The 26,953-nt window shown below is 42.4% G+C and overlaps 1 protein-coding gene across 2 annotated transcripts in view; it reads right to left on the reverse strand.

Moving 5' to 3' along the window:
• Positions 1 to 26,643, reverse strand: part of mkxa (mohawk homeobox a) — a 32,424-nt gene extending 5,781 nt beyond the window's left edge. Inside the window, exons 1-5 of one of the 2 annotated variants that reach the window (XM_033638320.2) lie at positions 26,515 to 26,643; positions 24,910 to 25,182; positions 22,314 to 22,473; positions 19,499 to 19,652; positions 13,425 to 13,781 (exon numbers count right to left, since the gene is read on the reverse strand). In XM_033638320.2, coding sequence (XP_033494211.1) covers positions 13,425 to 13,781; positions 19,499 to 19,652; positions 22,314 to 22,473; positions 24,910 to 25,085 — 847 coding nt within the window. In that variant the 5' untranslated portion in view covers positions 25,086 to 25,182; positions 26,515 to 26,643. The remainder of the gene's footprint in view (positions 1 to 13,424; positions 13,782 to 19,498; positions 19,653 to 22,313; positions 22,474 to 24,909; positions 25,183 to 26,514) is intronic. The other variant, XM_033638319.2, reaches the window with a different exon arrangement.
• Between the last annotated feature and the right edge of the window lie 310 nt (positions 26,644 to 26,953).

Consider the following 26,953-nt stretch of genomic DNA (forward strand, 5'->3'; position numbering starts at 1 on the left):
AAAGCTAAGAAGTTTGATGGTTTCTGGCGTCATGCTGGAAGTCCAAAAATACTAGCTCACTTAACATCACCGCGGGGCAATGGAGGGAGAGCAATAAGAGGGCAAAAAAAGATGAGAAAAAAACAACAGACGAGTTTTAAGAAAACTGGGTGAAAATGAGAGAAAACAAGCGGGGGCTGACAAATTAGAAAGGGAATGAGGTTACACCTGTTAAGACGACTGCGGAGGAGAGCGGTTGACTATCATCATTACCATCTGGTGCTGTTGTTAGCAACATACAACAATAAACAAGGCAGGCCCTGTTGCACAAACCAAGGGCTGGGCTGAATTAGCCAGACAAATAAACACACACACACATTTTATATGACATTTACGTTTCAGGCTTTCAGTTGGTGGTCTTATCCAAAGCGACTTAGAATAAGCGTCAAGTCTTAGGTCACCAGAAATCACATGTTGCCTAAAATAAGCCTTCAGTGGCTTTACAATGTTCCCATGACCATAAAACAACCAAATAAAGTGTTTTAAAGACCAGAGCAGATAAGACGAAGGACGGGGTTTTAAAGGGGTAGTTTGACATTTAAGGGAAATGTGCTTATTTGATTCTGAGGGTTAAATGAGATGATTGTTACCACTGTCATATGTGAGACTCATCTAACTGTCAGCGACAAACAACTGTTATTCTTGGTGGTAGTTTGAATGATTGATGCATGATTCTTGCAGTGTGTGTTGTCGCTTTGGATAAAAGCATTAGCTAAAGAAATGTAAAGTAAATATAACAGACTTTGAGAAGATTGTCTCAACTCTAAGTCCACTAACTAGCTTTTTATGGAGCCCTGACGAGCTACTACTGCCTGTTATTACAAAAACCAAAGTTCCATACTTAGATCACGTGACGACGACTGCGCCAACTCCATCTGCTGATGCAGACCGTGACGTCGTTCAAAGTTAAAGAAAAATCTAGAATGAGTAAGTTAAAGTGTAAGTTTGATTTGGCCCCTAGTTTCCCATGTTTTTGTGTGTAAGTGACTAATGGAGACAACAGTTTTTAAACTGGTCCAGTATGAAGCGAGACCACGGCGAAACGGGCTGCGATGTAACCACTCAGGGCCGTGTTCGCACCATCTGTGTATGAGGACTGGAGCTGACTCTGAGTTATGCCAGTCGAACAAAACAAAAGACAGAGATTGTATCATATTAAGTTGCTGTGAGCTTTAAATTCACAACTTCCAACAAGTTAAATCGTACTATTTATTTAAATGGAGCCTGGTGTGTGTGGCAAAACTGATTGTAAAACTGTTTCTGGTTGAACAAAAATAATCTTAATGTTGTCAGACACTTGGAATAACAATCTGACCCTGTCAGTGCAAAAATAAACACATTTAGTGGAAGTAAACTGAAGGACCAAACATGCCCAGAGTGGTTACATTGCATTCTGTTTCTCCAACACATTCTCACTCCGACCTCATCACACATATCGGCGTTTGGTCACAGACTTTCCACGTCCACATATGACGTGCGAGGTACCCTGGGTGTGTTGGTTGTTGATGTTCTGGGACGCCGAGTCAACTTCAGCCTGTTACATGCATTGTCTGTTTTCAAAATACACTTCTGTCTCGCATGTACAGTTTGCATACTGACTCTTTTGAAATAAATGCACTACGTCGGTACAACACTTCCTTCAACAACAAATGCACATGGTTATGTTTTGCCCACACATGCTCATGGTCGGGATTAGGCAACAAAGGCACGCGGTTGGGTTTAGAAAAAAAAAGAACAGGGTTTGGTTTAACAATCATACGGGAAGCGAACACTGGCCTCCCCAGTGATGTCAGCGGTTGTTGGACCCATCCGCCACCACTCCCGCCCACTCTACTCGGACTTCAGCTGCCTTTACTTTGGTTGTTGTCCCGCTGCGTTTCCTCCTGATGCCACCAGGCACCACTAAACAATAAAAGGTGACTGGCCGCATATCATGCCGACATGAAAGGACGGTTTTTCTCGTTGGTGTCTGACGCCAAAAGTCACTGACCAAGCCACAGTTTTTGACGACTTCCGAATGAGACTGTGTTAGTTTCTTGCTCAGAACTAGACCAATGTCAAAAGTTGTTCCCATTAGTCACTTAGACACAAGACGTGGGAAAAGAGGTTGAAAAATACTAAACTTATTCTTTTAGGTTATTTTGTCAAAGTTTTAGAAGAAAAAGAAAAATTTAAAAAGTCAAGAAGAAAAGTTGGTGCCACTTTTTTATAGGTTACCCTACAAAGTGTTAATGAGTTTTAACTTGTTGTTTTATTAATGATTAACTCATTTACTTAAACCTTTTAGATCTATTAGCAATAATAACTTCAGCGTTGCCAGGCTGTGAAATATCTAATTGATGATGAGTAAAGTTATTATTGCTGATAAACTATCAAGTCTACACTTATTCATGTTAATAAAGTCATGAATAAAGTTGTCAACAAGTATAAATATTACCATATTCTATTGATAAAATCCACCAAGACTGCAGTTATAAATGTTATCAGAAATACTACACTGGATAAATCCCAGGCTGGGAGTCTTTTTAAGCACCTGGCAACTCAATAGTTGTTCTCAAAAACAGCCGAAATAACTGATCTAGAAAATATGTATTAACAATTATAAAAGCGATTCATTTTACCTAATAAACTCTCTGTAAAGGAAGCCTGGACTTAAAAAGTGGAATCAAGCAGTTGTGTGTCAGCGTGCAGGAGGTGAAATGCATTTACTTTGACCAGAATGAGAAGATTATTCCACCACTGGAGAAAGACAGATAGCTGGAAACACACACACACACGCCCAAACTCAATTGTTGAAGTAAGGAAATGAGCTAAGCCGATTTCCTCTAAAGCACCTGATGAGAACCAGAGTGGCGTTGCAGACTCGACAATCTGTTCGCTGCTGACCTGTGTAACCACAGAACAGGTCAGCATGAGAACAGATCATCATGTCCTTATGCGGCTCCTTTGATTTCTCAGGCAGGCTAGTCGAGGTCTAAGAGGTCTGAGGATGAGTCAGGGCTTACTGTCACCACAGGAGAGTCATAACTCTGCACTGGACAGAAAATGTTTCATCCTGCAGCCGCACTTTACCTCCAGCAACGCCTGCGTCATGAAGCTTACCGGATATAAAGTTACATTCAAGTCACTGAATGTGCAGACATGCGAGTTCTTGGACCGCTTTCTTTTTGCCGAGTGTTTTTGGTTCCAACCAAAAAGGAAATGACGAACGCTTCAGGCGACTTATGGCGACGTCCACTGATGCTATCTTTGATTTGACACCAGCCCAAACCACAGAGCCTTGAGCATGAGGTGCGACACGGAGCTCTCACATCTATTTCTTTAATGATCTGTGCTTTTTTATAATGTCAAGAAGAGTCTGTAAATGAAGTTAGAGATGCCTTGGCACTGCTGCCTCACACTCTGCCAACGGTACTTTTATATTAGCCCTCGAGCCATTCTCCCCCTCCCTGTTTCTGTCTCTACGGGTGGCGAAGGAGTCTGAGTCTGAGACTGCAAAGAACCAAACTGTCAATTCCACTCACTGAGCCAAAGACATCATACACGGCGTGAATTTAATGCCTTCTCCTTTTGCCCTGACAACACTTTCATCACTTAAAAAATATTGAATAATTAGCTCTTACGCTATTAAATAGAACATACACACGGTGACAGAGCCAGACAGATACTGAGCTGCTGCCCAAAAGTGACTCTCCCATCCGCTGCCTTTCTTTTTCTGTGTTGCTTTTTTTCCATGTCTGCCCGGCAGATGACACACTGCTGTGTGTGTGTGTGTGTGTGTGTGGCTGCGGTCGGGGCAGATAACCAAGATCCAGCAATGAGGATTACGCTTTGTGTCTTCTTGCTAGATGGAGAAATAATAACAGTGTTTCAGATGTTAAAGCACTGCCAGGTTGTCATTGTGTTTACGAGTGCCAGTAAACAGAGTGTAATCAGGGCCCCCGTAAATCAGCCAAAATGAGGAGAGCGTCTCGACGAAGAAGTAAATACATTGTCATGGTGAGTGTCTTCTCCTGCGTGTGTGTGCGGGGGTGTGCGCGTGGACTGCAAGGGTGTCATGGACAAACAAAAAAAAGGAACCAACTGGCTCATCATGAGGAATCAGGGTTTGGGATTTGGCGTGACAACAGATGATCGCCTGAAAACGATCATCACAAACGATTGAAGAGAAGACAGCAATAACATCCGAGGATCTCCGAGCTCATGCTTCAAATGCCGACCTCATGACAACGGAGGAGTAACGACTCCGCTGATGATGAACAGATGAGCCTGTCGTCGCTGCTTCGACACAACAGGTACAAGAGAGACAGAACGGGGCTGACTCTTCCCAGTTGGACCGTCCCATCACAGGTTTCCCAGTAACATCCTCTGGGGAGGAACGGTTGTTGTTTGCGGTGCACAAAACACACACATTAGGGAAAAAAGAAGAAACCACGAGTAAACATTATTCAGATTTTTAAGTGTTTTCATGTGCCCAAAAATATCCTTTTTTTCGGGAGCTGGAGGCCAAATGATATGTTTGAGCTGCACTCACTGCATCATTATGTTGCAATTCTTCGCAGTGGTAGGTTGAATTGCCATCTCACACTCTTGGGGGATTTCTGTGTGTGCGTGCGTCCCGTGTCCTCTCCATGTCACACCTCTGCTCTCTCATTAAACCTCTCTCTGCTCTCCTCTATCCCGTGGGAACACAATGGCAGCCTATTGTTCTAGACGCGGCTCGGCCTTTAAAATGGAAACAATTTGTGTTTTATACAGACCGGGGCAGTGTGGCTCGGTTTCCCTGACTAGGCAGGCAGCTGTGTTTTCTGAATCTGATGACCCGATTGTGTGTGTGTGTGTGTGTGTGTGTGTGTCTAAAAGCCTTGGCGTGCTGATGATTTAAAAACGATCAGGTTTAGAGGGCTCGTTATTCCGTGCTCTCCCAGTTCTATGTTAGGGAGTTGCGTATAAACAGTGTCTGTTCCGATGTTTGTCTGTTAACACTTCTCCGCAGGATGACGGCTAGAATGAACACTGTCTCAGTCTGGTGCTGTCTTCTCTGTTTGTCTCGCACCCAACCTTCTGTTTAGTGGTCGGAAGCCAATATCCCATCTTCCAGTGACAGAGGTTCACCATCAGGGTATTTTTTTTCTTCCTCTCGCTGCCTCTCTGTGTTTTTATCCACCTTTCCATTCACATGAAGCTGAACCGCAGCTTAATGCCAGGATTATACCTCACCTCTGCCAACTCCCAGTCGTTCCCACCGTTGGACCAGCCACACCCTGCAGGACACTTTCATATACATCACTGAGGACTCCACATCATCCAGACCGAGTGCAAAAGGACTTAAAGCTCAGTCCAGGGTGTTTTGGCATTTTTATATTTCATAGTTTAGTCATTTCCTGGCAGTGTTGATGAGCCACACTGTTAGCCAAATATTTTTTGACAAATAACTTTTTTTCAATACAATTCTGTGCTCAAAGTTAGAAAGAGAAGGCTGCTGGAAGATGGTGTATGACTAAAGTAGAAGCTGTGGGTCGTGCGTCATCCTAGTTTGTGCAGGTGCACTGTCATGCCTCGTTGCGCCTGAGTGGCAAAGCTGTCACTGTGAGCTAGCTTGGGTACGGATTTTTTAGGGCTGTCGGTTAATCGCATGATTGTCCACAGTTAACTCGTTATTAAACGCAAACTAATTCCCCTTTTTCTATCTGTTTTAAATGAACCTTAAAGGGATATTTTAGCTTTGACACAATGTGATGTCCAATTTTACACTTGGAAATGTTAACTAAACATCTCCTGTTTTTTTTAAGCAGCTCAACTTATTTGGTCTCTAACTCAATTTACATCGACAGTAAATGCAAATAACTTTGGTCTTGCCGAGAGAATCATGTGGCCGAGCTTTGAAGTTGAGCTTGCCGTTCAAAAGGCACCTTTCTTTATCCATCTCTGCTCACACAGGTGTGTTTCTGCCTACCCCTGTGTTTCTGTGCATCCATAGTGTTGCTGCTGCATCGCTTCCTGATTTCTGACATGGGTGGGCCGAGGGTCAAAATTACAGAAGGTACGTGCACTAATCGCGCATCAAAAAAACTAGTGCCGTTAAAAGGAATTTGTGTTAACTTGTTATTAACGCGTTACCTTTGACAGCCCCGGTATTTTTATTATATTTTGGCAACATTAAAGACAATGTGCTGCCGAATCTATCTTTCTGTAGTGCAAAATACGGCGCAGGGTTGTGAGAGTCACAGGCAAAATAAGACAGTTAACTTTTTGGGTTTGTGTGGAATCACTCCCAACCCATCAAATACTGAAGCTTGGGCAGTGACCCTCAGTGACCTTTAGCAGCAGTGCAAGACGCACCAGGCAGCAGTATTTTCTGATACTCCAAAGGTTTAAACACTTGCTAAAGGCGGATGAAAGCAGCACAAGAAAAGTGACATCACTCTAGGTTTTAGAGGGTTAAGACAAGCCTATGTCATGTGATGTTATGTGAGGCTCTTATTTTGATGCATGAGCATGTCTTAACTGTAAAACACTGGTGGGAGCATCTGTGCATATTTGTTTCTAGCCTGAGTTTAAAGGGTCAGTTCACTCAAATTTCTACCATACCCCTAGTAATATGTAGCCACTCAGATAGTTTAGTTACCTCCCTCTCCTCCACCTTTACCACTGAGATGACTGGGATTGTGGTGCTCACGGCATTGAAAGCATGGCATCTGCCAAAAAAAAAATTAACTTGCTTTCTAGAAACAATGTCCCTTTGCTCTGTTACAAAGCCTGCCACAAGATTTAATTTTCATTTTTCCACAGTGCATCATTTTAAATAGCATTTCACTGCAAAATTAGATTTTCATATCACATTTTGAAATGTGCCAAAACAGGAGAAAAAACAGGAAATATCTACAATAAATCTGCCGTAATGACTCGTCTGCACGGAAAGGTTATCACATGCAATACTTCAGGGAACTGCAAGAGATAAAAAAACACAGCATGATGTCATGTGTGTTTGTTCCTACAAAAATAATTCAGGCCAACGTACATATGGAAGAAACCATTTAGCATACTCTATATTAAAAGTTCAACAGGTTACTGCAAATCTGCACACTAACCTCAAAACTGATGATTCAGTTTCTTTCAAAACATGAGAATACACCATTCAAAATTAAGTTTTAAAATGTTCCCAATTTCAACTAGTCTTCTACCAGAGAAAACAGCTGGCAGTAAGGTCTCTGGATAATCCAGCATAATGGGGACATGGGGTTTTGGAAAGACATCTTGCTGTAGAGTTTTAATATGAAAATTTTAAATACTCCGAGGAGCACAAATAAAATTCAAATCACCTCAGTCAGTGGCAGACGTTTCAGAGGCGGATATTAAAAGTAAAACTAGAAAATCTACATGGCCAGACACCACTTGGTGTAAGTGCAAAAATATGAACAAACTATGAGAAATATGAACGTGAGCTTTACCCTGGCCTCAGTTTAAATGTAATTTCAGTCTAACCCTTAAATCCAAGTCCTATTCCGAAAACAGCCCCTTAATAAAGCAAGGCCTGGTCAGCTGTCCTCACTCCGACAGATTTCCCTCTTCTCCATATCTTTGTGAGAAGGAATACAACCACACACACACACACACACACACACTCTCATTTCTTCCAACCACGGTCTCTGTGTCTCTTAGTCACTGCCACCGCGCTGTCTTTCTTCTCCCAACAGCCCGCTGCTGGAGAAACTCAACTCTAGATCTGGATGGAACAAGTGCCTCCCTCTCCCTCCTCTCATCCCTTCCACACTGATTCCTAAAGCCCAACCTGAACCCAGTGAGTCTTGGCGAAAGCCGCTGTCTTGGAACAACATCCCCAACCCCCTCCTCTCTCTGTCTTCCCTTTCTCCTTTCCTATGAAACTGTGGAAAGAGCAAATCGTAGCCAGTCTATCCACATCTCTGGATTCCTAAGATGAGGAGTCCTCATCCATCACTGTCTGGGAGTGGCTCATTGTCACAGAGCCGCCCCGTGTCGAGCATTGTCTTTCCTGTTGCTCTGCGGCCGACAGTAAATTACACCACCATTCATCAGTCAGCAAACTTGACATTGGAGTCTTTAATCAGACACAACAACCACCATCCCTCAACAACGCTGCTGTATAAATCATCACAGTGGGGTTTCTCTTCGGAGAGGAAACACGAGAGACATTAATGGTATAGGAAATCCAGTTAAGTGTATCTTATTAGTCAGAAAAACCGTGATAGAAATCTCTTTTATCAGGAACAACCATCACATCTTTCTACCTCAAGACAAGAAATCCAAACAGTCTTTTTTTTTTCCACATTAAGATTACTTTTCTTCCATTCACCTGGACGACTCCAGAGCTCCTTAAGTGCCACTAAACTCTCCAGGATTCAATAACTGTCTGGCGCTCACTGTGACCTAATTCTAAAAAGGCCCTTAGGATCTCAGCGGCTGCCGTCAAACACTGGTGTTTTCGTTGAACGTATTTCTAAGAAAACTACATGTTGAACGGCACGTGACCGAGAAGTAAGTCACGCTAGTGCTTTAAAATAAAGGTGAGGTGATTTTTACGACCAAGAATCTCTGATTGATGCAGTACGTAATAAACAGCAGTAAAAGACAGAAAGACAAATTTTATTTTTTAGCCATAGCAGACAGATTTGTGCTCCCTTTGGAATTATTTTAGTAAGTTTGGGAATCCCTTATCTTTTCATTCAGCCGCATCATCAGGTCAGTGCAAAACTGATTCCCTTAGCTGTATGTTGTGTGTAGTTCTAATTAGCAAAGAGGCTATCAAACTGCTAGCATGCTTAATTAAGTTTTAGGTTGAAAACAAAAGCCTCAGTTTTTCACTGTTGTCACGCATGCAGAGCGCAGAATTTATTTATTTATTTTACAGGATCTGGTTTGTGCAAATTGTGTTTTGGGTGAAATTTTGAATGAGACAGCTCAAATAAAATGATTCGATAAAATATCAGTATCTTAAATTTTACATTTGATTGTGTTTCTTGAAGGAAGGCGTTCATCGCACATGATTTGTTCAAGGACTGTCGGAAAATTAAAAAATCTGACGACAACTTCTGCTCACAATTTCTGGCTATGATGAATGGTGGAATTTTGGTGGTTTCTATTAAAAGAAAACATGCCTTTAAAACCTGCCAGTGAATTTAGGGGTTCAGAGGGTATTTGAAATATATATAAAAGTTTTATGTCCCTCCCCTGAGCCAAAATAAAAAACATAAATCTCTCCCCAGTGCTTAAAATTTTTGGGAAAATGCCTCCCCTGTGATGCACCACCCCGTCCCCTCTCATAAATAACAAACAGTCCCTAAATATAAGTATTTGGGCATTAACATTCAAAGTACATTAGCATGCATTAGCATTTAGCTATTACTGCTGTACAGGGCCTTCTTAAAATACTTTTTAGTTGCACTAGAAGCGTGATTTTTTAATGTAGCGCCACCATGAGTTTACATTTGTGGTTCTGAGTGAAGTGTTTTGACAACTATCAGATGGATTGCAATTAAATTTGGTACACATAGTTTGCCCTTGTGAAGCACTTTGTGACCTTTGTCTGCGAAAAGCACTTTATAAATAAATTTTACTGACTTACATTCATGTGCCCCATCAAATCATCTTTAATAACTTGGATGATCCTCTGATTTTTCATGTGGCGCCATCATAAGATCAGAATGTGTCCAATAAAATGACACATTTCTCATGTGCACATTGTGTTTAGTGCTAATTAGCAAATGTTAGCATCCCAAACTAAGAGGGTAAATATTATCTGTTAAACATCAGCATGTTAGCATTTTCATTCGGAGCACTCCAGCATGCCAACATCAGCATTTAGCTCACAGAGCCACTCTGCTGCGGACTCAGAAAAATGTCCATTATCTTAATTCAATAAATGCACTCTCGAAAGAGGCACATGAAAATCAAATTATTGGAAACTTGCTGGTGGCCACTGACTCGCTCTCAGCTATCGGTACTTTTCCACATCAATAGAAGTGTTGGCAAGCGCTCTACGTTCACCATCAGGCTCCTGTACTCAGCTGTAACCAGAGTCCATAAAGGAGAGAACCTGAGAAAATGTACCAGTGTCAACCTCGTGTAAAATGTCTGACCGAGATCTCTCCGTCTCCGTCCGCAGAAACGTTGGGAGCTATTTGGCGTATAATGATCTATATGATATCGGACGGGGCGAAATCTGGTACGGGGGGAGAAGAAAAACATTGAGCCAGATTCCTGCCATTTAATATCCCATTAAAGGGTAATTTGGCATGAAACCCCTGGCATGTGTGATGGAATTCTACTGCTCCTTGTGTTCAATGAAATTCCCCACAGGCTTTGGCCTGTAGGTGTGTGTGCATGTGGGTGTTTGTACTGGATGTGTGTGTGTGCTTGTATGAGGCCTGTGAGTGGTACATGACTGTGTGTGTGTGTGTGTGTGCAAGTGTGTTAGCCCTTTCAAGCCAGCAGAAGTGTAGTTTTCCACTGGGGTAAATCTACACTCTCCATCTCCTGCCACGTCTGACTGCCCTCTGTAGTCACAGATAACACTGTGGGCTCAGGCTGCGGCCACAACAGCCAACCGGCCCATTAATGGACTTTTAGCCAATGGGATGATGGTTGCCAGGCACACCACTTCTGCTTTAACCAATCCAAACGGCTTTGCAGGAATGGATTTGTCAAAAGAATGTGCCAAGAGACACCGTTTGTGCTCTTTCTCTCAACTTGAAATTCTTTTCCTCCCTACTTACTGAAAATGTCAGACATTTTGTCATTGTCCACAGAGGGGGGAACATTCAGAGCTTAAATCTGATTTATTCTCTCTTTTTTCCCTCTGTTTTACTATATAAGTTGCGATTTATGTGAAATATTCTACTCAGGGAAACATTTTTCTCTTATTATAAAACCACAATAAAAGTATTTGTAAAAGAGGAATGCATTCACTACAAAAATATCTGGAATGTGCAGCCACAGGAGAGAAAACTACAGAGGAAATGATGCAAACCCGAGCTTAAAATCATTCCTCTCTGCCTCCCTCTTTCATTTGCTCTGTCTGCGTCGGCGAGATCAGATGTGGAATTAAAATTTCATTTTCTCGACCTCTCTTTTGTTTCGTTTGTTCAACTGGGCGATCGCATCGCAGAGGGCCCCAGCAGGTGTTCGGTCCCATGAGTCAACACCGCCTCGGAGAACTTTCCACGTGTGGACTCAAAAGCTTCTCTTGCATGTAACAGAGTAACACTTCTGTAAAAGTGCCAGAGCCCGAGAAATCCAAGAGGGAGACGTCAGCGCCAAGAAATTATATTAACCATAGAGATAAAATAGTTACTCTCTATTAAAAACAGCAGGCCAGCCAGGTGAATTAATCCTTTTTTGGGGATTTCTCTTATTAAAATCTGGTAGAGAGGGAGTTATAAGTCTCACTTGGTCTATCCATCTCTTTCTCTCTTTCTCCATCTGTGAGTCCCAGCAGGTGCCTCAATGTGAAAAAGCCCGATGCTCGTTCAGGTCACAGGGTTTCAAGTTCTTCGATCAGGAGGACTGTAACCGTCGCCGCCGCTGATGCATTTCATACAAACCCCACACCCGCCCCCACCCTCCTTCACGCTCAGATAATATGAAACACATTTGTCCTGAAGAGGAGCTCCGAATGAAACACAATAAAATCTGCTCTTCCCTGCACAAAGCCCCCATCCTCCTCCTCCGTCACTCCATCACCTACACCTTCAAATCCGCCCCCCTCCCGGCCCTATCCATGCTCAACAGAAAGTGAAAACATCACTATTGGTTGTGAACAAAGACCCAGTGTTCTCAGCTGAAGGAGGACTTGGACAGATCTGACCATGATTGTTCGCAGCTTAGACGAGTTGTGAGCTGAAGAAAGAGTTTTGTGATTTGCAAGGTCGTGACACTACATTCACAATTAGGCGGAGATCAGCGTCAATTACATCACTGTAAAACATTTTAATCTGGTTCAAGTTAAAAAACACAAGTTTCCCTGCTGCCTGACACAAAGACAACATGTGAAGCTATCAGTTACTTTGCTAACAAACAGGACGCGTCAGGGTTTGTTTCTTAAGTTACAAATGGTGTCCCTGGAAAGACAGTGCATGCTGGGAATTCTACCATTTAATTATGATGCTTCGCAACATTTCATTCTGCTCATCTACAGTCATTTTATTAGAAAATAAATTTAAAATAAAGATAAACTATTTGTTGATTCCACTAAATTCTTGTACATTTTGCAGTGATTACATCTCATTTATTTCTGACTACATCTACTTTTTCAAGTTGTGCCATATATTTTTTTATCTTTAGTTGGTTGTCATTAATTCTGAAAAAGCTCACAATGTTGAGCTCGACGTGCTCTGCAGCACAACAAAGATGCCCTAAATAAAAACACGTGCTTGTAATAAAGTCCGTAAGTCGACATTTTTTTAAGGGATTATTTCCTTCCAGTAGGTGTCAGAACCCAGAAACAGAACACACTGTGCAAAGACACATCCAAGGAAAAAGGCACAATAAAGCTGTGGCGTTTACAAAACCAAAAAAACCCCACTTCATCTGGTTTTATCTCACTCTGGAATGTGTTTTTCATCCTGCAGAAAAATTAATGGCAGAAAATGACCTTTTGTGACGGAAGCAATGTGCGGCTGAAGACGAGAACATCAGCAGCAATAATGTAAACTACCAGCGTCCTGAATCAAGAGATTAAACTTTGTATCACATGACCTAAGACTTTTTGAAGGTATTATTCTCTGCCTAAAAAAAGAAATGTACGCTCACACACACAGAGACACACACGCAGTCTGCCGACACACCAACACACAGCCCATTTGCCTTGTCCCTGCTCTCTCAGCGGGACCTCATGGCAGGATCAAAGGCATGCCAAACAGTAGTCTGAAAGTGAGCATGTTCCACATGGCCTTGTTGTGTCTGGCCTGCTAAAGCCTGGTCAGAGGAGCTGGCTGGGGGGAATTCCTTCTGTGCTCGGCTGCAGCGGGTGAGAGACAGCCAGTCTTCTTGTGTTAGAGTGTGAAGTGACAGTACATGGGCTCCTCTGCAGTGTGTGATATATGTGTGTTGGAGGGTTTTGGACACACTGGACCTCGATTAAATCTATTAGAACTTTTTTTTTAAAGGCTCGGGGCCCTCTCTGCTGCATCTCCATGTCAGGGGTCATAAGAAACACATTCGGTAACACCACACTGAGGAGCAGAGTGAGAGCAAGCAGCTGCAGTGTAATACAGAAATAATGGACCAGCTGCAGGAATTAAAACAAAATGTGCAGATGGAGGGGACAAAAAAAGAACAAAAGTGAAGGATGTCGTGTGTGAGCGAGACTCTTGAAGGGAAAGAATGCAAGAAATGTGGCTCCTTACCAGCCCGATAAACAAAGTTCGCCTCAGCCTCAGAGGAGGACGGCGAGAGCAGCTCGTCGTCGTACTCGTTGGAGCTGAAGGAACCGGAGTGGTTCCTCTTGCGAGCGTCCATGACGGCGTTGGCCACCATGACGTGGCGCAGCGAGTCGTTCAGGTAGCGGTGCAGCAGGCTGCTCTTGTACTTGGGCGGAGACACGTAGTCCTCGGCCAGTGAGGCAGCCGAGCGCAGCCCCGCACCCATGCCCATACCCATGGCCATGCCCACCATAGAGGAGCCCTCCTTCTTGATCACGCTCTGGTACATGGGCTTGTTGAGCTCCTGGGGTCCGTTCTGTGTCCTCTGAGGGTTGTCCCCGTCTACACCATCAAGGGACAAAATCAGAAAAATTTGGATTTGTTACAGAAATACATTTTTTCAAAGCAATTAGAACTATCTTCATTCATTTCACTGCTCACATATTGTCCTGCATACTTCTTCCCGTTTTCATCTTTTTGTGCTTACCTTAAAAAACCTTTGTATCTATATGTCAAATCATGTGTAATTATTTATAGACAGATGAATGCTTCTATTTACTGTTAAGTGTTATAATAATGCTCATTTTAACAGTTAAATTAGCCTCTACAGACACACATTGTATTTATATCAGAACTCCGCTCAGGTTTTAAAATGCTCATTTTTGCACACTGATTAACGTCACATAAGCTTGTAACAGTGACATGTACGGTTTTCTGATTGAAAAAAATCGACGAAGAACCACAAGTCCATATTTTCAAAATTTGAATAATACATTTTTTAGTTTTGTTTCGACTTTACGCCACAATCTTGTAGTTTTTAATGTGTAAAATCCATAATGCACTAAACCCTCTTTTTATTTAATTTTTTATTCTTTTGCTAAATTCATAAACCCTGATTATTATTATGCAATACATTAACGCCAGTGGAGGCCCTTTTAGCCCCACTGTATTTATAAAACAGCACCTAGATATAGTCCAAACTTGTTAGGTTTTAGCCGCCCCAAAAAAGGCCCGCCTGAAAAATCAATATCAGCTTAAGTGTATTTTATTTTGAGAATATTTTCAAGGCTTTACCTTGTCGTCAGACAGCTTTTATCTTAAAGCCACCAGAGTCCACTGACAAAAACCAGTCATTTCAATAGGGATGCAGATGTTGGATTTTTTTGCTGACAGCAGATATGCCGATATGTCACATCTCATTTGACCGATAACCAATACCAGTATCAATATATCCACTTTTTTCCCCACCTAATTTAAGTGATCATCAAGTCTCTTCTGTAGTGAATTAACATCATATTATACATGCATATTCTCATCGTGACGGACCACCAGCAGATGGAGACATGAAATACAATACTTTTCAGTGTGCGTTATATTTATTCATTGTGTAAATTAAGAAAAAAACACGTTGACCGATTGTAATAGTTCACTTTAAAGCTGATATCGGCTGATACCAATAACGTGTCGATATTATCGTGTATCCCTCAATTTTACTTAACATAACATGGTAGTTGCTGGTCTACCGCTGCCTCAATTGGTCAGTGTTTCTGGTAAAGCAGGAAAAAATATTCCAAATATAGTACAAATTTGACGTAGTGTAATTTTTTTTAGGTGAGTCTTTTTAGGTCGCTAAAATACATTCTGCTACAGCCCCTATCTACATCAGAACATTGTTTAGCTTCCGTGCCAGTAGATTAGTAGGTAAAATAAACACAGCTGAAACATCAGATAGGTGGGACAACCCAGTGTAACTACTGTTAGAGCCATTTCTAGCAAGTCCTATTTTCCTATTATTTTTGAGTCACTCTAATGCACCACCTGACCCTGACTAGCATATTGGGAACCTTTAATTAATGTCAGGTGTGCTGAAGGGAGTGTGGAGCGTGGAAGACACTACGGGGTTACAGTCTTTAACCACTGTGTTTTTGGTTCATCTTAGTATTTATTGTTTGATTAAGTCGTTTAATACCCCGTTGATTTCAACGTTGTTTTTTGTAAAAGCCGGCTTATTTGGGGATTTTTGTTTTCATTCTTTTGAGCGCAATGGCTAAGACAATCAGTTCGTAGCGTCATCTTGCAACTCAACATACATCCTGCAAATCAGTCGACTCTAAAACCAACTGAACCACCTTGGATCATCAAACAGGGGGTAAAGTTAAACCAAAGACAGTGAGTTCATCATATCTCCCTTATGGCGTCTGTGGGCGGCTATTTTTGAACTTATTTGGAAGCTAATAAATAAATAATAATAAGAACAATAATAATAATAAAAAAAACTATATATCTTTAAATATTACATTTACAGCTGAACAACAGAGAAAAACAAGTTTGCCAAGTTCATGTATCTCTGCAACTGGAATAAACCGCAAGATGTGTAATCGAAGGTGAGTGTTGCTGTTAGCATGACGTCACTGTGATTCGGTCTATACATTAAAAAGGGAATGCCACCTAAATTGAAAATTCCAAAGTGTTATTTCCAAGGCTTTGGAAAGTTCAGTCAATATTTATGAACATGAGCTACATGAACCAGCCAGAAACCAGAGATGTAAGTCTCAAACTTGTGATGTCATCAGGTATAAAGCTGGAGCTGCTCCATAGACAATGATTCTGTGGACCCACAGGATGTTTGTTTTATTTCTTACATCCAAATGAGTTTTATTCTACTGTAGCGTTCTAAGCTACACTTTGAGTTTTAAGGTGTGTATGTTTTGTTTTTTCTTCTTTTAGAATTTTTAGTTTTGAGAAGAGGGACTGTCTTCAACCGTGGGAATAGTATGAATTTAGAAAATGGTTGTCGTTCCCCTTTAAGTGCGCGCAGCAATCACACACACTCTGGTTTAAATGATTTTCTAACTTCTGTGCGTTGCATGTTCATCCCCACTGACTCACAGTCTGGTTATTCTGAGCTAATCTTGAATCTAAATTCCAGGGCAGGGAGATTTCAACCTGGCGCTCCTGCCCTCCTGTTGGCATCGCCTCAAGAGCAGAAAGCCCAGCCGAGACTTAAGACGCATTACCAAACCATAACGGATGGTAGCCTATTTCCTCTCCATCAAGACCACATTGCCCCTCTATTCCCCTGCAGAAATAAATAATTTCCAGGGCGCTCCGCAGCCCGAAGAGATTGAATTAAAGCAAAGGTCCCTACCTGATGAAAGAAACGGGGGGGAAAGATAAAACACCGTACTGAAAAACCAGATATCCTCTGGCAGGAGGGAAATCAGTGAGAAGTTCAGTCGAGATACTGTCCCTGCCAAGACTGTAATTTTGTAATTTGGGCAGGTTGGACTTTTGATTCAGTCTGGGCCAAATTAAAATTGCAGCTCCCACATATCAGAAACACATGGACGTAGCGGATTTGCTCCCCTACCTCTGTGCAGTTTGAGGTAGAGTTTAGCGAGTGCTTTGGCGATAATAAATCTGACCACTCATTCTAATCCCATGACAGTGTCCTTTTACCTCTGGGTCTGCCATCTTTTAAAATGAAACTTCCTTTGCTCACACCTACATGACAGCATGTCCTCTTCAGATCAAGCAAAAAACAGCATTTTCTCCCTCAGATTGTTTTACTACCGCTATAGAACAAGCAGGACCATTTCAGGACAGTAAGAGGAATGTACGCCGAGTCAGAGGGGTCAGGTTGGGCCCCATAAATAGCCTCTGGAACAAAAGCATAGGCTTACAAACATAATGGAGGGCTTTTTAGTGCATGGGTCAGGAGTGGGAGCAGGCTGCGGATAGCTTCATAACCATAATGTGACAGGGAGAAGAGTCAGGGAGATATACAGAGCCTCCGGTGGTACAGTGGCCTGTGGCGGACACAATGCAAACACCATGCGCACATTCCTCCTTCAGCCACACGCTCAGCCTCTCCTCCTCAAAAAATTTAATTAGAGATCACTGACACCACAGCGCTCTTCCTTTCTGTTCATCCTCTCACTGTGCGAGAATGTATGTTTTATGTATTTTTTTTGTTTCCTGACCATGTTTTCAGTGCTGTCAGCGAGTAGAGAACGGCAGTTGCTGTAAATACACAGCTACTCGTTTTCAATTGTAGGCTGGGAGACAGAGGTTGGCTCAGCGGGGTGTCTTAATGACAGCGTGTCGCAGCCCGCCGGCCTCGGCGTCTCTCGGCTGGGTCACACGCTCGCCATTTATATACACCCAGAACATGGCTCTGCATAGCATCAGCCCGCTTTAGGACGAGCATGGACGGGGAGATGGCCTGGCCTTTGGCTTCAGTTCATGTCATAATGCTAGATTTCAATTTCGGGGCATAAGAAGTATGATGTAAGGAGATTCTCCCGGTCACTCTGTACAAAGAGCATCAGGTTCACACCAGGGTATGCGACCAGTTTATGAGAGAAGTGCATTTGGATGTTATATCTTTGAGTGATCGTTAATCAGACTGATGGACAGAGCAGGAACGCAAATGGAAAAGTTTTCCACCATGCTTATAAGATGTAGATCTATATCAAACAAATTAGATGATGGAGATTCAGATGTAGATTGAAGGATGTTAATGTAGCTTTTGCTTTCGTCTAAAGAACCAACCCATTCTTGTTCCCAGAAGTCTCATTTATAAACACTGCGTACGCACAAAACAAGGCCTGAAAGAGGCGTACGCCACTTTCCATGCAAGTGGCGTTAAAAGTTATGATCTATGAAAACAAGACTTGATGGGAGAAACTTTGACTCATGCTTACCAACATTTTGGAGACGGGAAATTGGCGACGCAGACGATGAGGTGGAAGCATGATTGTAGAAATTGTTAAATATATTTTGTCGCACTCCATTTTTGGCTTTTGTCTGTACGTACATTTTTAGTATAGATCCTATGCATTGTTTTATAAATTGAATACCGACACTTTGTCACGCACCCTGCGTCTGACAGTGACACACAGGACACCCTTTAGCATCTCTATGCAACGCACAGCTAAACACACATTATAACACGTGATTAATGTTGTGAAACGGTCGTGGTTAGGTTTAGGTGACAAAACTACTTGGTTAGGTTTTAAAAAAGATCTTGATTTAGATTAAAATAAGTCTGTTACGTAATATAACATAACATTACGTGAGTGATGTCAGTGCACATAGACCGTACACAAATTGCGCAACATTATGTTAAAACATTGACTTTCAGTTTCACGCAGGATACAAACTGCAGTGTCCTGGGTGACAGTTTTGTTTGACCCATACACCACCCTTCCCTCCCTCCCTACATGGAGGTCCTCACTCTTTATACAACGTCATCTGCTCCCAGCGACGAGTATGGCTATGGATGAGTTTACATTGGAATTAGCTGAAAGCTCAGTGCGTCAAATAATGATGCTAGAGTGACTTTGGCATCGATATCTGACGTCAAGGGGCGTGACAAAACGTTGGGATTTGATAACTCCAAACTTCCAAGGTCCTTATTACAATAAACAATAAATAAAGAGGTCAAGGGTCACTAGAGGCCTTGGTATCACCTGAAATAGCCCAGTGCCAAGTTGTATCGAAATGTCTCCAGTGAAACTGGTGAAAAAAAACAGTATGCATTTGTATGATTGTGCTCACAGCTGATCACTACAAGCATTCGTTGATTTAACACAACATGTGATTGGCACACTACTGCAGCAGCTACAACACATAAAGTCGGTGGTGTGGTGGAGTCAAGTGCAGTGTATTTGATGGAGTTGGCAGTTCAGCATGCTGAGATGCCATCAAAACATTCCAAACAAAGGTATGACTATACTACACATCTGTGGCATCTGGTGGCATTTTATGTAACTGGATAATTCTATTCAGATACTGGGTAACGAATGAAGTAGAAATAAAAGGCATCTATTGAAAGGCTCTTTCGGTATCGGCTCCACTTTAAGGTTTCTGCTTTCGTAACTTCTGAAACAATTCCCAGCCCTGAGGGCCACAGACAAAAATCAAATAACACTGCTGTTTTAGATAAAATGAGAAGTTGCTAAATAAATAAAGAAAATACTGACAGAACAGTTGCCAATTTTTAGTTGCCTCTTGGAAGAGAGATGAGTTGCTATGAAGTTGCAGTTGAGCCGTACCGTCTGAGCAGCTGTCCTCGCTGCTGACGCTCAGCCTCTCTGCGTTGCCCTGGACATATTTGTTGTAGAGTTTGATCCTGAGCGCCCAGCTCAGGTCTGGCTGCCTCACCGTGTTCTTCAGTCGCCTCCTGGCATTGGCGAACCAGTTGGAGACCTGAGAGAGGAGAAATAGAAGGAAGTGGGAGGACACAGCAAATAGAAACATATGTTATTGTTTGGACTGCAAACACCTCCACATCCATAGCAAAACAAAGACTGGACTATGAAAACGTCTGCTCTCTGCCTGCCATCAGTCTCATTCAGAAAAACCAAGAGGGACCGAGGCAAAAGACAGAACCAGAGTCAGGTTGCAGAGCAGCTCTGAAACAGCTTGAAGAAACATCCCAGACGCTCCGGAGAGACACCCCAGCATGCATCTTTTCTGTATCAACGCCATGTCGAAACATTTAACACCCTCCAAACACCCAACAGCCAGCGAACGCAACGTTTCATTAACTAATGTTCCAACCGAGATCTGCGTCCCCCGTGCTTATTCTGGACTCACAGCCTCCCTCCAATAATACATTTTTTCCAACACTGTCTTCAAGATGCAATAAAAAAGACACTTGAGCCGGCGCTCTTCCTTTCACTGGGAAGGGAGACCATTAGATGTTATACTAGAATAACTTTTCATGCTCAATAGACTTCAAGCGGCTTATGAAGGGGCTGGGACAGGGGCCTTATGCTAGAGTACTTATTTTTCTGATCCCCTCTTCCAGTATCGTGTTTCTCGTTAACTAAGACCATCCCACATCCCTTTGTCTCGAGCCCAGCGCTGTGGCACTCCGGGGGGAAGGCGGCATCTAGTACATGTGGCTTGGCCAGAGGGGAGGGGAGGGGAGGCGAGGTGAGACGAGGCGAGGCGTGGGACAGCTCGCTAATGAGGACTGGAGGAAAGATGGCTGTCAATGGGGTGAGAGAAGAGAGAAGGGATGGCACGCCTGCTCAGATGACACCCAGAGAGATTGAAAAAGGGGGAGCCAAACCAGCTCCTTCACCCGTGGCCTGTCTGTACTGTGTGTACCGTAGAGGAGACGGCATGCAGGCATGGTGATGGAGAGATGGCACCAGCACTTTAGCACAAACTTTAGAGAAATAATTTACAATGTTTAGATGGAAAAGAAGGAGGCCGTTTTGCTTAAACATGACAGATTTAGTTGCTCTAAACACCTGGTGCCAGGTGGGTGTTTCCAGGGAAAAATGCACAGGAAGTGATGCGTTCTACATTGCTGGCAGCACTGGTGTGTTTGGATGAAAGAGTGGAAGAACTGGGTAGTTCTTTGCCTCCATAAATGGATAGGCAATAAAAAGAATGCCACTTAGGGCTTCGATGAATAATTATTTTGTTATTGAATAATCTATTGATTTATTGTGAAGAATAAATTCATTATTTGGTCTTTAAAATGTCAGAAAATAGTGAAAAACACACCCATGTTCCCAGAACTCAAAGTGACATTTATAAAATGCTTGTTTAGTCAAAAACCAGAGGATATTTAATTTTTATGTAATTTACAAAGATAAAAAACACTGAAAAAAGCGACATATTGTAGGAAACTAGGATCAAGTTTTTAAATTTTTACTGGATAGATGACTGCAAATCAAAAGACAATAAAAATAACTTGAGTTAAAAAGAAGACAAGAGACCTCCTTTATGTTGGAAAATGTGGTGAAAATAATTCACCTGCCTGTCATCCCCCTCATCCGCTGACCTCTGACACTGCTGCTGGTATTTGGGGGTGTCAGCTTAAACAGTATGCGTGTGTGAGACTGTGAGGTTGTGAGTGTGTGTGTGTGTGTTCGCAGCCCAGCATCCCGGTGTCCAATACAAAGCATTCCTCTGCACTCTGCTCGCCCTCACCAAAACAAACAGCTCCATCAGGCTCCCAAAATGAGAACCAGATTAAGCACCGTGGCCGGCGGCCCGAAAAAGCCGCCGCAGACTTTCTGAGGCCATATCAGTGACCTTGTCAGCCAGATGATACTGTACATACACAGCTGCAAGTGCCAGACACAAAACACACTCATATTCACCACTGGATTTTCCTCTCAGCGGTCAGTTTGTCAGCCACTAAAGTCAAGTTGTCCACTGTGCTCTTGAATTATCAGTAGAGGGAGCAGTAGCATATAGGAAACCTGTATTTATGCCTACAGTACACCTTGTGCTTCCCAACCTGTGGGTCGGGGCCATAACAGGGTCTGAGGGTGAATATGAGGATTCGAGAGACAAGCCAAACAATAGGAGAGAAGCTAATGCATTTCCAGTGCACAAAATTCAGTTGATTTTTTTAATATTTTTTCTCATAAAATTCTGAATATTTTTACTTGTACTTGAAAATATAAGAAAATAAATCCCTTTCTGGTCATATGACCAGAGTGATCGAGTAGTAGGGTCATAACCACCGACTTATATAACTCCAGATTTTAATATTTACAGCTAGTTTTTCACATTTGAGTGAAATAAAAAAGAATTGCCAATGGCATTTGGACGCAAGTAGAAATAACATCAACCACCACTGCACAAGAGCTGTAAAATAAACAGCTCAAGATGTAAAAACACTTTCTACTCACAGCCTCCTAATTGCCAATGCAAGTCAAAATCCATCTCTTCAGAACTGATTAGACCGAAACCCAACCACAGAAATCAGATTTCACTTTCCCCCCTCGCTGATCACACATCATCCCTGCATGAATACTCAGAAAAACCTCACTTTTCTCACTTCATTTTTTTTTTCCATCATCTCGCCAACAAGTGACAAAGACCGCAAAGTGGACTCACCTGGACCAGAGTCATTTGCGAGCCGAGGGCCAGCAGGATCTTCTCTGTCTTGGTGGGGTAGGGGTTGTCCCGGTGCTTGTAGAGCCACTGCTTGAGCGGCCGCGCCATGTCCTGCAGAGCCTGACGCTTGTGTCGCACTTTACCGCCGCTGGGACGACCCCTGTGGAGCAGCAAGTAGAATAATATCAGCAGGATATGTACACTGTAAAATAAAACCTATTGCAAGATATTATAATAATGCACAAATAAAACCAGGTTAGACTACGTATAAGGGGACTTGGACATATATGTGACACATTTCTGGGCCTTTTTTCTGTTTGTTAAACCAGGACTGTTTGTTCTTTTCTGTCCAGCACATTTATTCATTTACATATTTTACAAATCACTTTTTTGACTTAAAATTTTGGCAACAAAAAAAAGCAGGATTAAGTCTTTCTCAATATGTGTAAAACAGATGATTTGGCATGCACCTAATCTGGATTTATCAGTAACATGATGTGTTCATTATATCATAAAATGTTGGTAAACAGTCTAAATTTTCTCCTTTTTCAAATTAAAGTAAAATCAGATTTTAGAGCCATGAAAGAGAAACAGGTACATGTTATCTATTAGAGTGAAATAAACAATGCTGTGCAGCTGCAAGTGGAGTCTTGAGTGGACCGGCATGTTGTCTGTATTCGTTAGTCATGACACACTCTATACAGTGTGCAATTTTCTCACCCAGAGCTCTGCAATTAAGCTCAGAGAGGTTGGATTAAAAGAGGGAGACAGAGGAATAGGCAAGAGAGAGTGAAGCAGACAGAGGCAGGGAGAGAGACACACAGTCACTCGCTGTTTATTTTTCACTGCGTGTCCCACAAACCGCCAACACGTTGCAACGAACAAACAAAAACATTTTGCTCAGGCGCACATTTTTGCCAGATTAACATTTCACACCCAGGAGAAGTGGACGGAGAACAATGTAGCCGGGTCAGAGTCGCAGCCAAGCCATCACACAAGGGACTGACAAAAAAACTGAAATTATACTTCTGGTTTTTGCTTTACAGAAAAAGGGCCGTGACACATGTCCGGAGGGTGCTGTAAAACATCACAGCAGGGATATAAAACGTGAGATTAGAAATGTATATTCTTAAATCCCAAATCAGCAACTCAGTGGTGAGTACGGCTGCTGACAGCTCCTGTACGAGCAGGGATATTATCGAAAATAAAAGACCGCAAAATATCATGAAATCACAATAAATGTCATATTGAGGAACACAGACACTCTGTGAGCTCCTACAGGAATATTAACAGTTTTCATTCAAGTGTGTCTGAAGCAGCCTGATGGTTTTCCTGCCCTGTGAAGTCTCACCTTACTCCAGGTTTTATGAACCTGTAGATGTCAGTATGGTGCTGTGCTCCACTTCTCCCTTTATCTCACCAAAAAACTCCACTGACTGCAGATGTAACATATTTTAGTCTAACCTCAAGTCTGCCTGAGGTTCATGTTCTACAAATATTTTCCTTGTAATCTAGATCAGTATGAACATCCGAAAGGACATTTTACTCCGTGTTCTGAACTTTGGGTTAAACACTCGCACTCACGCACACACACCTCTGTTTAATAATCTAATGTTCTTCATTAGCACTGATGCTTCCCTTGAGGTGGCACCGTACAGTCACTAAACTCTCTCTTATTATTTAACGTTACTCCTCGTGGAGGCTTCTGAAGGTCACTGCTGCCCATCTGTTCTCTGTCTCTCATATGTACCCGATAAACATGCAAATAACACATAACAAATAACAGAGCTGCGTGATGTTTTCTTACACCTGCTCCCCAGTCGCATAAGAGGAAAACAAAAATAAAATAAGTGTTTAAAAAAAACACTTGGCCCTTCTGTGATTGACTAGACCACACAGAGAGTTGAAGGGCGAATTTATTTATTGGAAACAGATGGGGACTTCTATAACACATGCTACTGAATACGGCTGACCTACTTATTAATTTTAAGATTAGCTGTGAACATCAACACCTAAATGAGGACCAGATTTGGAGATGGTTAAATATTAATTCCCTGATCCATCAGATCCTGTTGCATTAGAGCCACATAAAAAAGTCAGACTGGATAATCAAATCTGGGTTGCAGTCTTGAGATGTTAACTGTAAATAGTTAAAGTTTTAGACCTATTAAGACTTTACTTGGGAATATTTTATCCATGCGTAAATTTCAGATTTCTGGGCGTAAATGCGCAATTTTGCACATCTAAAGAAACTATTTTATCAAACAGAAATCGAGTCAATAGTCAAATATTATCACTCACGAAGGCTCATACACACACATTTATATAAATAACCAATGTAACTCTATAGGAATTTGACCCAAGCAACCCGATCTGAGCTGATATTTCTTAACCTGTCTTCAGTTTGCGCACAAGGTGGAGAGATAACCACACAGCTCTGATAACAAAACCATCATTGTGCTAACGTATGCTGAGTGAAATCACCGTGAAACAGGAATTCCTCATCAGTAGCTCCGGACTCCAGTTAGTCCACATGCTAATAAAAGCCACACATGCTGACCAGCGGCGTTAAACGCCAACAGAATGCTCCACATACCCGCTCCGCCGGTGTCTGATGGCCTGGTTGTCTCTGATGGTCTGGTTGCTGGAGAGGAGGTCTGGATGTTGCCCGTCGATGACTTCTAGATAATTTCTGCTGCTCATTTCCACCTCTTTCGCCTTCTCCTCGAACAGGACCTGGCTGCTCAGCTTGTTAAACACAATGGTGTTCATCTTTGGCCAGATATTCCTCCGATTTCTCTGATGCGCAAAAATTAAAAAGGGGAAAAAAAAGTCTCCTCGGGTTTGTCACAGTGTCCCCGTGTCTCTCCTGTGGAACAAGTGAGGATATTTTACAAAAGAAGTCTTAACATACACTCAACAAACTGCAGTGTGGTCTAAAATGTGACCTTTGGTTGGTGAAAAAAATCCTCTTAAATCAGCAAAAATCATCTCTGGATTAGGATTTAATATTTCTGCTATAAAACGCGCATTTACCGGTTAAACTAAAACGTGACACCTTAACTCCGGTGTGTGTGATTAGGTTACCCTCCACTATGTGCCTGCTCATACAAATACGCTGGATGAACCAGCCTGCAGACTGTCTTGAGCTGAGGCGGACCGTGCGTAACTGCACTGTTGTGATGCGTCATTATAAGGTCGCTCTTTGTAAACATTTGCATCTGCGATTCCAAATCATAACGGAGGATTTATGTAAAGCCTAAAAGTCCAAACATCCGTGAGCTATCAGTTTTTGGAGAGAAGCAAACACACAAAAAATATCAGGAAAAATGATTTTAATGATTATGAGTGCAGACAGGTCCATTATGGATCATATGGGTAAACTCTTTTTATTTTACCTGCGCGTAATAACGCCGTGCTGCATTAAAACCATAATCTCAACTGTTTATTCTTCTGCTCAGCTTCAGTCATGATTTTTCTGAGAACAAGTGACATAATTCCGCTCAATTCTATTTAATACAGTTTCACTTTATTTTCAACAAACAACTATGGAGAACATATAATTTGCTACAGTAAAACTACAGTACAGACTCCGCGGTTTGGTTGTAAAACTTGATTTGTGTGTTTTTATAAATAAAGTGTTTTAAAAATTCCAGAGCATCTTGAATATTTCTGTCCAGCCTCTTTTGCACTGCGGTCGCGCGTCGCTATAAACCCTGAATGGTTTATTTTGGTTGGTGCTCTTCCTTTTTTTAATGCAAAACAAACATCCCTGCAAGCTCCAGAAAAGTGACATTTTGTTTTTCTTTTCACTTTGAGTTTAGGATTTCTCTGGACAGGCTGAATATTGGATCTGTCACGGGGAGAGACGCACAGTGATGTGGTGCCATCAGTGCCCTGCTGCCAAATATGAAGCCAACAGGACCATGTAGTGATGAAATAAACAAAAAACATACCAGCGGTGGGTTTAGGATTCATATTTATATTATATATTATGTGTTAATAAGACTCTAGAAGACGCCAGAATAAAGAGCAGTGTGAACTCAAACCTGCCCATTCAAAGTTGAGCAAAGTGTGTTTATCTTTCCCTACATCCCTGGTTCCTAATCTCAATAAACTGAGCACCATGTCCAAGCTGATCCTGTCGGTCCCTTCCTAAAGCAGCCCTCAGTGTGTCAGTGAGTGTGTCTCGGTCAGTTACCTGTCCCGGGCCCCTCCTGCGTCTCTCTGCTGTGTAGAACAATAATCCTGTTTCCAGTCGCCCATTCCCTGCTCACATGTTCCCGTCCTGAGATCCTGAGCTCAAACCACACGGACCGCCGTCTCCTCCTCCGCTTTATCCAGCGGCCTGCGCCGCGCCGCCCGGGACTCTGAATATCTCACCCTGCTCATGTTTCCTAGTACACAGCCCGAGCCTGCGAACATACTGTGGATGGTTTACGCCGGTTCTGGGGCCGAGGCCAGCGGAGGGGAGGAGAGGGAGGGAGGCATCACGCTGTAAAAAGTAGGCTCCTTAAATCATTGAATCCATGGTGGAGTCTGAAAATGTTACTTTGCTTGAAACCAATGTGTCCAGCTGACATGGGAAAACATCTCCTCCTCACAGAGCTGATGCTAGTTACAGTTTCTTAATAATTTAT

The sequence above is a fragment of the Epinephelus lanceolatus genome, chromosome 20, assembly GCF_041903045.1.
Source record: "Epinephelus lanceolatus isolate andai-2023 chromosome 20, ASM4190304v1, whole genome shotgun sequence".
In the NCBI taxonomy this organism is placed as follows: domain Eukaryota; kingdom Metazoa; phylum Chordata; class Actinopteri; order Perciformes; family Serranidae; genus Epinephelus; species Epinephelus lanceolatus.